Source organism: Chionomys nivalis, chromosome 1 (assembly GCF_950005125.1).
Source record: "Chionomys nivalis chromosome 1, mChiNiv1.1, whole genome shotgun sequence".
Classification (NCBI taxonomy): Eukaryota; Metazoa; Chordata; class Mammalia; order Rodentia; family Cricetidae; genus Chionomys; species Chionomys nivalis.
Genome location: NC_080086.1, coordinates 8,194,988 through 8,212,115, shown reverse-complemented (window position 1 = coordinate 8,212,115; position 17,128 = coordinate 8,194,988). Strand labels below are relative to the sequence as shown.

At 40.9% G+C, this 17,128-nt stretch overlaps 1 protein-coding gene across 1 annotated transcript in view; it reads right to left on the bottom strand.

Moving 5' to 3' along the window:
• Gys2 (glycogen synthase 2) overlaps positions 1-9,640 on the bottom strand; it is a 35,560-nt gene extending 25,920 nt beyond the window's left edge. The window contains exons 1-2 of the mRNA XM_057775533.1: positions 9,317-9,640; positions 2,180-2,361 (exon numbers count right to left, since the gene is read on the bottom strand). Of these exons, the coding sequence (XP_057631516.1) occupies positions 2,180-2,361; positions 9,317-9,437 (303 nt within the window). The 5' untranslated portion in view covers positions 9,438-9,640. The remainder of the gene's footprint in view (positions 1-2,179; positions 2,362-9,316) is intronic.
• Between the last annotated feature and the right edge of the window lie 7,488 nt (positions 9,641-17,128).

Here is a 17,128-nt window from a genome sequence, read left to right as displayed (position 1 = left end):
GACTAGATCCCTCTATAACTCCAGGTCGAATATGCCCTTTCTCCCTCACTCTTGTCAGAGTGTTTTATCATAACCAAGAAACTAAGAGACAGAACAGTGGCAGACCAAGGGTTAATGTGAAATCGTTCTCCAAAGACAAGAGCTTATGTATCAGACTCTTTCTTTCTGGCCACCACTCAGCTCCCAAATCATGACACATAGACTTATCTTTAGTTTTGAATGCTCGGCCTAGTGTGGGCACATTTCTGACAAGCTCGTTTAACTGAAATTAACCTGTTTGTCTTTATCTACCTTTTCCACGGAGTTTATAACCTTTCTTTCTTTTCTATATCTTAGTTTCAGGGCTTAGCTATGTCTGGCTGGCTGACATTTGCCTGGCTTCTTGACGGGTTATGTCCCTCATTCTCTCCTCCTTCTCTCATTCTTCATCCTTCTCCTTTTTTTTTTTTTTCTATTTGAGCCCAGCGTTCTCCTCCTATTCTCTCTGCCTGATAGCCTTGCCTACACTTTCTCCTGTCTAGCTCAGGTGCCTTAGGCAGGCAAGGTGAAACAGATGTAACACATCTTTACATAATTAAACACACATCCTTACATTGTTAAGCAAATGCAGCATAAACAAAAGTAACACACCTTGACACAGTTCAAGTAATATTCTGCAGCAGAAACAAATTTAACATAATTGCCTAGTTAAAATAATATTCCATAACAAGTTCATATGTTAAATGCCTTTGGAAGTTTGTATTCTTTAGAGTTTTCTGTATATAAGATCCAGGCCATCTGAAAAATCATGATAATTTGGCTTTATTCTTTTTAATTTAGATACCCTTTATTTCTTTCTCTTGTCTTATTGCTCTAGCTAAGACTTTTAATGCTAGGTTACATAAAAGTAATAAAATTTGTGTATGTTTCTTGTTTTAGAGTTTAGAAAACTTTAGGCTTTTGGACCATAAAGGTACTAACTGACTCAATGGATGAGTTCCTTCATGAATTCACAACTAAATAGCTATAAGAACATGGGGGTATTTTATCAATTCCTAGCCTTTCCATGGTGCTCTTTGCTTGGATCTGTTTTGAGCGAACAACCTCTAACCCATATTCCCACCACTATGATATTCCATCTCAACACATCCCCAAAGCAATGATGCTAACTGAACACAGACTAAAATTGTTAACCCAAATGATAATTTTCTCCTGTGAATTGTTTCTCAGGTACTTGTCACCACGACAAAAAGTGTGATTGACTCATCAAGTTACACAGAAAAGAGTAGTGATAATATCTGACATTTGAGCTTGAAGTTGGAGGGAGCACCCATTTATCTGTGTCATCTACAAGTTCTGCTCTTCACTAAGTAAGGTCATTTGAAAGTTATGTGTCTGGATCATATAATTTTTGCTTTTCTGTCCCTTATTATCTTCTTGTGACTGATTTCATAGATACTGGATTTAATATCATATGTGAGAAGTATCTTGCTATGCAGTCCAGTCTGGCTTCCAGTTTGGGAGCCTTCTATTTTAGACCATGAAGTGCTGGGAGGCCAGGCATGTGGCATGACTAGTCTGGGCATTTTGCCTGAATGTATGTCTGTGTGTCATGTGTTTCTGGCTTCTAAGAAGGCCAGGAAAGGCTGTTGGGTCCCCTAGAACTGACATAATAGACTTTTCTCCCCTAGCTTCCTTCTGATAGGGTATTTTATCTCAGCAATGAAAATATGTTATTTCACTTTCTGCAGCTGTGAGGTTCTAACAAGGGCTCCTGGCCTCATGCATACTAGCCAATAATCTACCATTGAACTACATTCCCAGCCCTGTCACAGCAAAAGAAAAGGAAAAAATTCAGAAGCCATTTGACCAAAAGTGTGCACTTAGTAAACTGGTATTGAATAATGTCACCAACTCCTATGACCTAGCCACACTTTATGTACAACCTTCTTAAGACTGTCTCAACTCTGAATCTTCCTGGAGCTCCCACTCATTGTCCTGTTAGAGAATCTTAGACTTCAAAAGGTGCCTCAAATTCCCTCTGTGTAAGAACAATCAGTGTCTTTCTTGCAAATCTGCTCTTCTTCTTTAGCTGGGCAGATGGCCATCTCTGGTGAGTTGTTGGAAGGTGTGTATGTTCTGTTTTCTGATAACAGTTCATTGAGAGGTATAGAGGCAAGGGAAAATCAGAATCTTTTACCTGGCAGCCGTGTTTATTCATCGCATCCATGGCTCTTTTGACAGCATCGTTGGTGGGTTCACACTGCTCTACTTGAGTTTTCATATTATGTTCAAAATATGGACCTATCAGAAAGTAGTTTTCTCCCCATTCATCTGCTGTTGTTTTGGCCTTGGTCTGAATCACAGTGTAGATGCCCCCAACTGTAAAGGAGAAACCTTTCTATTATTATTCTAGTTGGTGATGCAAGAGATGAATTACTATCTATTACTGTACTATTTAAAGTTGCATTTCTCTTAACTTTTTTAAAGGGCAGGATTTAAGGTGTTTTGAAGAGTTCAATGTCAGGCCTATTCTCAGCCACTTGAGTTTCCCACAGGTCTCACAGAACACTATAGAAACGATCCTGTGTTTATTTCAAAAATGAGTAGAGCAAAGCCCAGAGAGACTTCGCGATGGACCCATCATCACACAGGGGTTGAGATTCCAGCTCAGTCTGGCTCCACAACCTACAGACAGCAGAGTAAGATCATACCTCAAGACATGGAACAGTGAATGGATGGGCCTTTGAAAGTCCCCGAGGGGCTATAAATACAGGGGAAGAATGAGCAGTTTCGTGAAAAGATAAAAGGCATTGGGTTTCACAGGGTGTGATGATGGAAGGTTTTTCTGTTGTGGTCTCAAAAACTCACGTGGAAAACAAGAGCCCAATGAGATAGTTGGGGTTTAGCTTTCATAAAATTTTTAAATTACATTATTATTTTTATGTATGAGAGGTGCATGTGTGTCATAGCACATTTATGAAAACCAGAGGACAACTTGTGGTCTAGGAGGGTCTTCTTTCTATGTGTTGCTTTCATTGGTCAAATAAAGAAACTGCCTTGGCTTTTTGATAGGGCAGAATTTAGATAGGTGGAATAGACCGAACAGAATGCTGGGAGAAAGAAATCAGAGTCAGGCAGACACCATAGCTCTTCTCTCTGAGACAGATGCTGGTTAGATTCATGCTGGTAAGCCACAATCAAGTGGCGATACAGATTATTAGAAATGGGTTGAATCAATATGTAAGAGCTAGCCAATAAGAGGCTAGAACTAATGGGCCAGGCAGTGTTTAAATGAATACAATTTCTGTGTTGTTATTTCAGGGTATAAGCTAGCCAGGTGGCTGAAGGCCGGGCGCTGGGAATGCAGCCCACTGCTCCTTTTACAACAAACTTGCATATGTCGGTCCTCTCCTTCCATCTTGTGGGTCCCAAGTTTAGTTGCAGACACATTTATCTGCTGAGCCCTCTTGTTGTCCCTGGTTAAACTTCTGTATATGCATAGAGGAATGCATGTGTGCATGCATATAAGTTTGCATGTGTGAATGTATTTGTATGTATATACATGTGCATGTGTACGCATATGTGTGTGAATATGTATCTATGTGTATGAGTGTATATATTTGTGTGTGCATGTGTGCATATGTACATGTATATGTGTGTACATATGCATGTATGCATGTTTTCTAGATACTTTTGGAATAACAAAAAGAGCCACAGCTTTTTTTTCTATTTTCTAAATAACCACATTTTTATAATGTGTGTGACATTTTAGTACGTGTACATTATGCAATGTTGAAGTCAGGGAAGCGTGCCCACAAGTAATATTGCATTCAGTGGAGAGACTCTGAAAGTTTTGTCTGTAAGCTCTGCATAAGAAAGTGCTCATAGAGTCATCACTTCTCTTCAATACTGTGACAGAAGGCCATGCTAGAGTAGCAAGACATGAGAAAGAAATGACCAGTTTCCAAGCTGGAGAAAAGAAAGTCAGATTGTTGCTATTTGGGGTTGCATGCTCTTCTATCTAAAAAATCTAGAACTAATAAATCAGTAAAGTTATAAGATTAAAGGTCCTCATGTAAAAGCAGTAACATTTCCATAGGCTAAAAGTAACTTGCCTGTAAAAAAATCAAGAAAGCATTCCTATTCACAATAAAATAAATTTTAACACTTAATACCATCAAAACTCACAAAACAAACAGTTGACAGAGGCAGCAGAGACTTGAGCAAGACACAGTTTGCTGAATATTAGTCTCATAAAGAATTAATACCAAGAGTATGTAAGAAACCCAGTTCAATAGTGACTCATCACTTCCATATGGTGAGCATCAGACCTAAATGAACATTTCCCTAATAAATAGTTGACACTACATCAATCCCTGGGTCATCTGGAAATCTGATTTTAAAAAAAAAATACCACGTCCTCTTCTCAGAAAAAGTCTTAGATTAGACCCAGACAGTAAAGAGTTTGCCTTGCAAGCATGAGGTCCTGTGCAGGGTATTGCACAGACCCACACGAATAGGCAGGGTGTTGCACAGACCCACACGAATATGCAGGGTCTTGTACAGATCCACATGAATAGGCAGGGTGTTACACAGACCCACACGAATATGCAGGGTGTTGCACAGATCCACACGAATATGCAGGGTCTTGCACAGACTTATGATCCTCACAGGAGAGATGGATGGGCAGACACCTGGTGCTCTCTAGGCAGACAGTCTAGCCTTATCAAGCCAGTCAGAGCTTGTTTCAAATATCAACCCTTACAGCTGTGCACCAAGAAGCTAATACATCAGTACCCAGGGGATATTTCCAAACACAGACAATCTTGGTTAAAATCAGTGGTCAGAAAATAAAAAAGGCACGAATGTTCTATAAAGAAGGGGGAAGATGACGGGTGGGAGAGAGAGAAAAGAGAGTGAGAGCAAGAGCAAAAAGAAAATATGTGAACAGAATTGTTAAAGAACAAATTTAATTAATGAAAAATGTACATTAGAAGTGAAGGACAAAACGATGCAGGAGATTTGGTACAACTGGAGATTATCATGCATAAAATAGACCGGACTCAGGATAATAAAACATTACACGTTTTCCGTCATCTGTGGATCTTATGTTTATCTTAAGCTAATAATTTATTGGGAATTTCACAATCTAACCCTGACTAGCCTCTCATCTCTCCACAGACTCCTATTTTCTCTCTCAGGTCTGTAAACAGAGCATACTGTGTATCTTGGTTTACACACAGTGAGTCTTGGGAGTGTAGTTCTCACACACAACACTGTCTCAATTATTTCCTGCTTCTCTGTTTTTGCCCAAAGTGATTCAGTCCATAGGTCTCAGCACAGACGTCTCTCCAGTAGACAACTTTCCCTTAACTCTAGAGTAGGCTGGGAATTTCACCCTAACCACCAACACACAGTACAAGTCCACAACCTTGTTCTTCTGTCCTCACAGCCATCACAGTGGGTTAGGAAATGCAGTCATGACCATCTTCCCACAAACCTTTGCATGTCAGAGTACTGAGCAAATTCTGCATTGTTCAAGACTGTCTACTCTCCCAGTGATTGACACCTAGTAGACACTTGATGCTTTTTTGTTAAATAGCTGGGTAGTTGTAATAATATGCAGGTCAATGGATAAAAAACAACAATTTGAGGCTAGGGTGGACAAGTAGGATTGGTTGTTTTGGGGCCTGAGCATAACCTATAATAACTGTGATTCCTTCTCCTGTGTTTTCCACATTCATGTCATTCATTGGAAAATGCTGGCAGTGAAGAATTATCCTCCCTCTCCTCAGATGTCTTTCGTGAGCTGGAGAGATGTCTCAGGGGATAAGACCAAGTGTTGCTCTTGCAGAGGACTTGATTTCATTTCCCAGTACCCACAACCATCCATAACTCCATTTATAGGCAGTCAGATGCCCTCTTCTGGCTTTTATGGACACTTCGTGCACATGGTAACCTATATACAGGCAAGCACTCATACATAATTTTCATAAAAAGGAAACATTTTTTTAAAGTCTTGTTTTCTTGGCTATAAATATTTCTCATCCTCCACAGATCGCTGTAGGATAGCCAGAGTATGCTGTGTTCATTTCACTCATGGAGTACCTGATATTTAGATATCCTAAAGGTTTTTTTTTTAACCCCAAAGCTTCAAAAATCTTTAATATTTGACAGCCAAAGTTTTTCATCAATGGAACATTTCCTTAGACAGTGGACATTTTAATAATTAATTTTATATGGATTTGAAAGAGACAAAAGTGTTCTTTCCCATCTCTGCCATTTGTGAGGTCACTGAGTGCCCCCATGTGTCCTTTCAGCTATGAAGTGGGGGGTCATGATCTCAAAGATGCCTCACATCATAACCACAAACTGCACAGGACTACAGCCTCAACCTAGGTTTTTCAAAGGAGCTACAGTAGCAATGAATTGTCAGGGAGGGCTAGAATTACTTTCTATCTAAATGGAACTTTAAAAATTAGATTGAAAATATTAAATATATGTTGAAGATGTCACATGAGTAGATGGCAATTTAAAGCCAACTAACAGGGGCTGAGAGATGGCTCAGCAGCTAAGAGCATTCGCTGCTCTATCTGGGTACAATTTCAGCTTTCATATGGCTGCTCACACCCTCGGCAACTGCAGTTCCAAGAGGAGAGACGCCCTCTTCTGGCCCTTTCTGCACATGCAGGCAAAGCATTCATACAGTCCATAGAAACGAAAATAAATAAAATGTTTCAAAAAAAAAAAAAAACAACAAAAATCAGTTGAACCTGTCCTATATGCCAGGGACCGCCCTAGAGACAGATATCTACACAAATGTCACATAAGACCCACGGGACTGCAACTTTCATGAATGATCTCTAAGACCCCTTTCATGAATGATCTCTAAGACCCCTTTCATGTTTGTTCAATGGAAAGAAGAACCCTGCTGGTGTCAAGGGCCTGTGCGTGGCTCTTCAGGACTGATTCCCAGCACTAATTCTCCCCGGCTTCCCCCCTCCAAAAGCTCTCTCACTGAATTCCTGCCTACTCTGCAGAGAAAAACCTTTCTTTCATGGGACACCTGGATTCGTGTATAGTAGAAGTGGCCCTGTTCCGAGGAGCCCTGGCCTTACTCAGAAACTGGAGAAAAAGAACTGGTGAGTGGAAAGGGGCATTTGAAAGAGCTGTGCATGTAACATTTCCCCTTCTCGGTGCTAAGATGGGGTCCTCTCTGCTCCTCCTTGCCAATACAGAGGAAGAAGAGCTGTTCTCCGAGCTTCATCTGGGCGCTTCTAAACAGAAGAGTCTACTGTTAACCCTTCTTTTACGTATTTTCTAAATACATACTAGAGAACTTTGGACAGTCAGCATGAAGTGGAAACCAGGACAGAGTTCAAATACAGCTGTGAGTGCGCGCGCGTGCTTGTGTGGGTGCACGTGGTGCACGTGGTTCACTAGTGGGCCCATGTTCCCATGGGTGCTCGTGTGAGGGCATAAGCACACACACAGGGAGGCCACAGGTCAACAAAGGCCTCTTTCTTAGAGCTTTACTTTTTGAAACAGGGTCTCTCGGATGCCTGGAGTTTAGCAGTTTTGCTAGGCTGACTGACCAGCAGCTTCTGGGGTCCACCCATCCCCACTTCCCCAGCCCGGGAACATCAGGCGTGTGCCACCTACCCAACTGTTTTAAGATGAGTTCTGAGGGTGCAACTCAGGGCTTCATGCTTGCAAGATTAGCATTTTACTGAGTGAATCATCTCACCTCCCTCGGCAAATATGATTCTACCTCTGACATTACGCTGACTCTCAAGAGGTCCAAGGAAGAAATAGAATCCCCGTTCTCTTGGACAAGGAGAGCTGACGAGAGGCCAAGGAGAATGGCACAGGAACTTTCATCTGGCGATGGATCGAGAGAGAGACAGAGACCCAATTTGGATCAACCGTCTGAGCTCTTAAGGTCCAAATGAGGAGCAGAAGGAGGGAGAACATGAGCAAGGAAATCAGGACCACGAGGCGTGCACCCACCCACTGTGACAGTGGAACTGATCTATTGGGAGCTCTCCAAGGCCAGCTGGACTGGGACTGAATAAGCATGGGTTGAAACTGGACTCTCTGAACAAGGCGGACAATGAAGGCTGATGAGAAGCCAAGGACAATGGCACTAGGTTTCGATCCTAATACATGAACTGGCTTTGTGGGAGCGTAACCTGTTTGGATGCTCACCTTCCTGGACCTAGATAGAAGTGGGAGGACCTTGTTCTTCCTGTAGAGCAGGGAATTTGGACTGCTCTTCAGTATCGAGAGGGAGGGGGAGTGGACTAGGGGGAGGAGAAGTGGAGTGGGGATAGGGAGAGGGGAGCGGGGGGAGGGGGCAATATGTGGGAGGAGGGGGAGGGAAATGGGAAACGGGGAGCAGTTGGAAATTTTAAGTAAAAAAGAATAAAAAAAAAAAAAAAAGAATCCCCGTTCTCGGGTCCCATCTTCAAATTTCAAAGGCCTGTTGTTGCCGTTCACACACTCGTCTCTCTGCCTGGTTTTGTATGATCTTGGAGAATTCAGCCTGTTAATCGAGAGTTTCGTGCCAGGTGTAATGGCATACTCCTTTAGTCCCAGCACTTGAAATTCTGTGAGTTCCGGGCCAGCCATGACTGAACAGCGACCCCCTGTCTGAGTACCCTAAAACTAGAAGACATCAATCTACAGGAACTGGTTTCCACATAGTCTTACAAATATCTGTATTAAGAAAATCATTTAGGTGATTTACTTCATTTTAAAACAATTTTGCTTTTTTTTTTTAACCAATTTTACTTTCTTCCCTATTTGTTATTCTTCTATATGAACAGAGTTGGAGAAAGCTTAATTTTATCCTTCTTAATAGAACACAATTTAAGTTAAAACCTAATAATCTCATCCTGAATTTTTGGAACACTTATTGAATTTTTCATAGAAGCACTAATAGTATAAAGAGCTAAGTTATCTATTGGTCCTGACCACATACAGCTTTTCATCTAATAAGAGAACTGCCTAATTTGCTTCTTATGCCAGAGGAAAATTCTCAAACAAACAAAAAATAACTTTTAAATTCCTATTTTGTCATGACATTAATTTAAAATGTTGACATAAACGCATATATTTAGCCACCACTACCCTGTCCAATTCTCTCTGCCTTCACCCCGTGCGTAGGTTTATGTTTTCATTGCCTGTTGAGAAAAAGCTGGGAGCTCTGCAGGCGTCTTACAAACCAACTCTGCCCCACTCTCTGGTAGTTCATTGTCACTGGGGTCACCCATGTCTCTTAATCTATGTTCCTCCACACCCAGCACAGGCCAGTGTTAGGGGCATTACAAACCTTTGTTGGTCACCTCCCAAGAGACTTCAAAGAGCAGTAAGTCTTCGACGGGGAGTCTTTCAGCTTCCCACACAGGGAGCCCACTCAGGGAAGTCACAGACAAGGACCGGCCTCTGAGCATTCTTCTCCCGGCCTGTGGTGCCTTTGGGAACCTGTTTCAGCTAACTGCAGTCGCAGGAGTTGAGCACGGAGCACAGGCTAAGAGGTGACAGCCTTGGGTTCTGCTTTGCAGGTCAAACTGGCAAGGTGAGGTGGCATGAACTCGCAGCCAGATGAAGCGTGCCCAGTTCCTGTGTTGCTGCTTTTCGGGGAACGTCTGGAGAAGGCAATACCCACAGCTAAAATCCACACAGACACCTCCCCTCCCCCCCCCCCAAAAAAAAATCGCAAGTGAAACCTGCTTGTTCACAGCGGGGCAGGCAGCCAGTGGACAGAGGGAGAGTGACAAGAGTCCAGCCCTTTAGCCCCTGTCCTTTAGACCAAACTCCTACTGGAATAAGTGCTCCCTAGATACATATTTCATCATCTGCAGACACAGGAGCAGACTTTCCCTCCCAGCACCTGCAGACTGTGGGGCAGTGGGCACCTTGCTACAATCTCCCCTCCGGCTCTCCGAGTTGCACTCCTCCTTATTTTACTCTCCTTGTGCAAACTACATTGTGCTGAGTGCCCGACTATTGAGATGCCTTAGTTACTGTAGTTTTTCCTTATACAAAAGCATAAACCACCGTGCCTCTGTGCATAACACAGAACGAGTGCCATTTGGGCTGTTTGATAATTGTCAGAATAGAAATGAATTTTAGTCACATTTGTAGATTTTAAATGTCAGGTATTGTGGGATTGATAGTATTTGATAATTTGGTGGACAGGAAAGTATTCAAATGTGAGAGAAAGTTGCAAAAGAAGTTAGGCTCTGAACTTTCACCAGGATTGCATCACCAGTAAATGCCATATATTGCTTCTCCCTGTGTTTATCAGTGTGCAACTATGTGTGGGACAGTTTGCTTATTCATGCATACAAATACACATATGGACACCCCCACAACCACATCCACAGACAGTCACAAGTATGCTCAATTTTGAGCCACGTACTTTACATTTTTTTTTAGTTTGCTGTCAGCATGTCTGTATTACTATGCTTTTCTTCTTATTTCTGAAGATTTCCTATTGATGCTTTCCCCAAATATTCTCTATGTTTGAATTTTAAGAATTGTCAGGGTAGTAAGATCATTCAGCAGATAAAAGAGCTTGTTGTCAAGTCTGATGGCCTGAATTTGATCCTAGGACCCACATGGTAGAAATGTTGTCATCTGACCTTCATATTTATTTTGTTGCACATGCATATACATACAAACATGCACACATGCATACATTCACACACATGAACACACACATACACACATGCACACGTACACACACATGCATACACATACACATATGCACACACTACCCTCAAAGAAATGTAATAGAAAATTTAAAAATAGAATTTTTGAAATTCTCACAAAACAACTTAATTATTAATACAGAATAGAAACTATTTTTATGTTTTTAACATCATCATTCAGAGTTGGTCTAATATATTTAAGCCTGTTTTGATGACTCAAGGTGGATAAAGTCATATTACATTGTAAAGCATAATTACATCTATAGATACATGTATGTCTGATGTGGGATGTCCTTCTGTATATGTGCTGCTTTTTTTGGTTAATGAATATGGCAGGGCAGAATGTAGCCAGGCTGGAAGGGATATAGAAAGAGAGTAGGTGGAGTCAAGGAATAACCATGTAGCTGCCAAAGGAGAAAGATGCCAGCCACCAGCCAGAAACTTACCAGTAGGCCACAACCTCATGGTGATACAAAGATTAATAGAAATGGATTGGTTTAAGATGTAAGAGTTAACTAGGAATATACCTAAACTATTGGCCAAACAGCATTTTAATTAATATAGTTTCTGTGGGATTATTTTGGGTCTGGGTGGCCAGGAATGAACAAGTAGTCTCTGTCTACAAAATGGTACCCACTGCCTGGGGCATGGTTCCACGTAAGACCTAAAAAAGCTTAAGAAAAAAAAAGGGCTTCTACACCCACAAAAATGGGAGCCAAGTACAGCTTCTTGATAGCCGCATTTTTTTTCAGATACTCTCTGCTTGCTGGTGGCAAGCAGATGCAGGATCCTTTTTGAAGTCTTCCTGATTCAGTGTTAGCAGCAAAAAAATTGCACGGCTTCTTTAAAATCCAGCTTCCTGGTCCATGCTGGCAGAACAAACTCTGGCTCTTTCAGGAAGTCTTGCACTTAAATGGGGTCTGTGAGCAGCATGTTACAAATTGTTAATGGTGACATAGACCTGCAGCATCCCAGGAGCTGAGGTGGTGAGCATGGCTCACAGATGCAGTGAACATGCCTCCTCCATGTTGGACAAAGGAAGCAGGCAGGGCCATGGAGTTGGCCCTAGCCATGCCCACTTGGCATTAAAAAAATAGTGCTCCTGGACAGAAAATAATTACAGATATGCAATAAAGACAGATTCAGATGAAAAAGAGCACTAAATGTGTCATGGTATTGGATAAATGTATGTAGGCTTGGGAGAGAGAAGAAATAATTATAAAAAGAAGTAAATGTTTTTTTTTATATGTAAAATCTGTAAAGAGACAGAGTACAGACAGTTGTAGATCAAAGGAATAAAGAAAAATAAGTCATGTAAAGATGAACTATACACAAAAAGTCTAGATTATGTATATTATTGTGTTTCCTTTGAATATTTTGACTGTGAATGAGCTTAGAGAGACATTTCATTGTACAGGCTGCTAAGCTAAACCAACATATATACTTTAAAGGTATCTTGACTTCTTCAAAATTTGAGTCTAAGGATATATTGCTTTGGAAAAGAGGTTTTGCTTTTGTTTCCACAGAGGATTAGAACATGTGGATTCCTTCTAGACTAATGTGGTTTGATGAAACAAAACCCCTGAAAGTTTCCGTGAACCCCCAAAATACTTTACCCAACAAAGAGTGGGGAGCAGTTTGGCAATAACTATGTCTAAATTCCCAAATATTGTTTATAAATGTTTATTTACATAAAAGGGGATATGCTATAGAAACGAATACTTTGAATTGGTATGGATCTTGGTTTATTGATACAAATTTAGGTCAATTTTGTTATATGTATATTTTTGCTCTTGATTAAGGTATTGCATTTGTGCCACTCATTTAAAAAGTAATGTATAATTTTTTTAAAAGTAATGTATAATTTTAAAATATAGGTTAATAGATAATCATCTATAATAGTCAAGCTTGTAGTCATGTTAGTTAGGTTTTCTAGATGCACAGAGATATATTTCAGATGGATAGGTATTCTTCAACCTTTTCAAAGACCTGCAGAATATAGCATTTAAAATGTTTTAAGAACTTAAGAGTTTTCATGACAATGAGACACATCTGTTCCTGGCAACACCAATTCCTTCAGAGAGGTTGATGGGCATTAAAGAAACTCATTATGAAATTTACCTTCAATGTGACAAGGCTAGCCATTTGGGCAAAAAAAATTTCTCTTGCCTGGACTGCTTATTGTTATGCTGTATGAATTGGACATGCAGGACCCACAAAAAATGACTGCTGAAGTTGCCTAAAGAAGGTGAGATGGTCCTTCAGGGTTCCTGCTTCATGAAAGAGTCTGCCAGAAATTCTGCAGAACACAGAAGAAAGTGACTGACAAACTGCCAATATAGGTGGAACTGTCTTTGAAATTTCCTACTTCATGGGAAAGTCTGCTGGATACTATGGGCCTTTAGGCTGAAAATGGGTGACTGCAACAGTACAGAAGAACTTTGGGAGACTGTCCAGGCAGCGAGATGTCTCTGTCAATTCTAGAGTTTTGGAAGTTGCTTACTATGTACTTCCTGTTTACTTAGGTAATATTATAGCCTTCTGGGATCTTCGAAGAATTGAAGACAGATAGTTATAGTTTTTCTTAGTTATGATAAAAGATAAATTAGATGTAAAACTTTAGACTCACAAAGACAGGATAAATAATATTTTCCTTAATTTATCAAATACAAATGTATTAAATATTGTAACTATATTCTTGCTTGATAACTATTTTGTGTACGTAATTTTATTATGTTAAGGTTAAAAACCTTCCTTTTTAATTAGACAGAAAAGAGGAGATGATACAGAATATCCTTATGTATATATGTTGCTTTTATTGGTTAATGAATAAAGCTGCTTTGGCTTATGGCAAGGCAGAATATAGCCAGGCTGGAAGGGATCTAGAAAGAGAGTGGTAGAGTCAAGGTGATACCATGTAGCTGCTGAAGAAGAAAGACACCAGCTGCCAGCCAGAACCTTACTAGTAGGTCATAACCTCATAGATGAATAGAAATGGGTTAATTTAAGATTTAAGAGTCAGCTAGAAATATGACTAAGCTATTGGCTAAACAGTGTTTTAATTAATATAGTTTCTGTGTGATTATTTTGGGTCTGGGCAGCCAGGAATGAATGAATAATCTCTGTCTACAAAATATGTTTTCCAGAATTCACTGACATTTAAAAAATTCTTATCCTTAACTATTATTATAATTGTAATTGCATAGTTTATTGCTTATTTGTTTGAAGTCCAACAATAAAGCTTATGTGGATAACTTTACAAATCAAGTAAAGGGCTGGTGAGATGGTGCAGGGGGTAAAGGATCCTGCAGCAAGCCTGGGCACTTGAGTTTGATCCACGGACTTTCTGAAAAGGTGGGAGGAGAGAGCTGCATGCACAAAGTTGTCCTCTGACCTCCACATGTATACTGTGATATGCATTCCTACTTTCTGTTATACACACACACACACACACAAATATTTTTAAGGAAAATCAAGTGCTACAATAGCATATGAACCACATGCTCAACATGTCTGTGTCTTTGAAGAAATGGCTTGTGTCTATTGACACATGAGGTTAACCGCTGAGGGTTCTGCAAATACAAATTCCAGTAAAACTGAACAGAAGGTCATGTTGACAAGAAGTGAGAAAGGGGTGCCAGGGAGGAGTCAGAGCTTATGTTTGCTGTGATCTCAGCAGCCACTCAGTTGTGAATCAGTCTCTGGCGGGGGCAAGTCCAAAAGGCCCCTTATCAAGTTATGTGAACATATGCCGATGCTTACTAAGTTTAGATTCTATCCATCTGATACAGAACAATTCCATAAATGTCAAAGTGTTCAGCACGGGAGTAAAATCACAGGAGAAGTTAGAGAATAGTTGAAGAAGGGTCTTAACTGTATGCTCCATCCTGGTTACAGGATGTTTTTAATGATCTAGTCAAACCTCTCCCTAAGGGCAGTGATCCCCACTGGAGGGTGAAGGAGTGAGAGAAAGCTTTCTTTTTTTAAAAGTTATTTTTAATATCATGCTATGGATATTTAATCGCATAAAACACTTGAGGTGATGAAATTAGATGAATGAACATGTTTTTGAAGGCACATCATATAAATAATCAGTAGGATATAAATTAGAGTGAACCGTAAGGCTGACTCAAGCCTGTAAGCATGCACTTGTATGTACAAAGGGAAGCCCAATCAACAGGCTAGGGGGCTCTGTGCTAAAACTCGACAGTGATTGTCTCTAAGTGGTAGTGGTAATGTCTTATATACAGGACTTCATGCTCACCAAATTGTACTGTATATACACTATCACAAAATAAATAAAATAGCTTTCAAAAGTGCAATCATATTGCTCTTAGGGCTGACGAGGGAGGGGGACTTGATTGGGGGAGGGAAATGGGAGGTGGTGGTGGGGAGGAGGCAGAAATCTTAAATAAATAAATAAATAAATAAATAAATAAAAGAAAGTTTGATGTAGGTAAATATAACAATGATCAGAAATGAATACAGGTTGAATAAACTATCCTTACAGTAAAAAAAAAAAAAGTACAATCATAGCACCTCATGGCTGTTTCATACATGTCCACTCTTGTTATTTTGAACTTTTAACGGATTTGTTTGTTCTTATTTGTGGATGGATGTGTGTATGTATGTGTATAAGAGTGCCCACACAGTCCAGAAGAGGGCTACAGATCCTGTAGAACTGGAGTGACAGATCTTGGCGAGCCTCCCAGTGTGGTTACTAGGAACCAGAGGAGCAGGCAGCACTCTTAACTGCTGAGCCATATATCCAGCCCTATTTGGATTTTGTTTTAAAATTCCCTTTTACTTTCTCATGACAAGTTCTGACACATTCAGTGACATCTCCTAACGGTGCCTATGAGGCATGTGTGGGCTACTGTTAATTCTCAATGTGGACCCGGTGGGGCGGGGTGGGGGGTGGGGGTGGGGAACGGACACGGACGGACTTTTATCAAGCGAAGTCTTCTCCTTCACAAACCTCTCTGTTTATATGAGAAACAGAAACTGTTGAGCAGGCACTGGAAGGAGAGGAACTGCTCCAACAGGGACAGAGGAGGAAGAACGTTTGAAGGATGCTGAGACCCAGTTTCACAGCTGTGCCGCTCGGCGCAAAGACGTGAGAGTAAGTTGGACACAATTGATTCAGTTTAGTTCCTGTGTTAACTAGGCCAGCAGGGGTCACCAGATACACTTAGGAAAGCACCATTGGCTGGGACATATTGGAATCTTTAGGGCGCCTGAGGCTTGAAAAACTCACCTGTATGTCCAGGGTGATTCTGGACATTTTTGTTTGTTTGTTTTGTTTTGTTGGCTTTTGTTTGTTTGTTTGTTTTTCAAGACAGGGTTTCTCTGTGTAGCCCTGGCTGTCCTGGAACTCGCTTTGTAGAGCAGGCTGGCATTGAATGCAGAGATCCACCTGCCTCTGCATACCAAGTGCTGGAATTGAAGGCATGCACCACCATTCCTGGCTGATTCTGGACATGTTTATGAACCACTTAGTATGTGCACTAGTCTAGCAGTCCAGGTCATTTTCTGTTTTTTTTCTTTTTCTTTTTTATTGCACATCACCTCTTTATTATACTGATCTGGAAAAGAAGATATAGTATGCCCAAAACAAGTTCTGGACCCACATGGTAGGGTCAAGCAGCTGGAACATGATTCAGATAGCGAAAGACAAAACCCTGGACATGATCAAGGGGCACTTCACCTCTACAAGACAAGACAGAGGGGGTCCTAACACACAGAGACACTCCTGTCCCTTGAGGACAAGGAGTTTATCCCACTTGATATGAGGAGTGGCTTATTTTCTGGTGACCACATAGACTATTTCAGTCACCACTAGAAACCTCAGAGGGGTTTTTGTGTGCTGATAAATATATATGTACTTTTGTTTTTGTAAAATAAATGTAACACATAGACTTGACAGGATTGATCCCAACCTTTTGGGGGTTCAGCAGCTCCTTTAGGCTCAGAAAGGAAGGCAGTTCATCTTTTAAATGCAGGCTACTTTTACCTTCCACTGGAGTGACTACAGCCCCAGGTTACCTAACTGCAGAAGAGTGCAGGACAAGCTTCACCCTGGTCAGGCCACAGCATGGTTCCTCCCTGACCTCCTAAAAGCAGACGCTTGTAAACAAAGGACTAAAAAAACTGTAATTACTACATCTCAATTCTCCTGGGAGGGAGCCGTCCCTGGATGTGGACCAAGAACCTGCACCCTAGAGGTGTTACTCTGACTAGATTCTATGAAGAAAGTGGGTTCAGGGGATAAAATACTAAAACAAAATGGGAGCCACGGGTCCCCATCTGCAGCTACAACTTAAACTTAAGATCCTAAACATGGAGTCAGTGATAGTTGCTGGGAAGGGCACAGGAGGTAGAGACAGGCAGGGAGGAGGGTCTTGGGGCAGAAGTCTGTCTTTACGCCT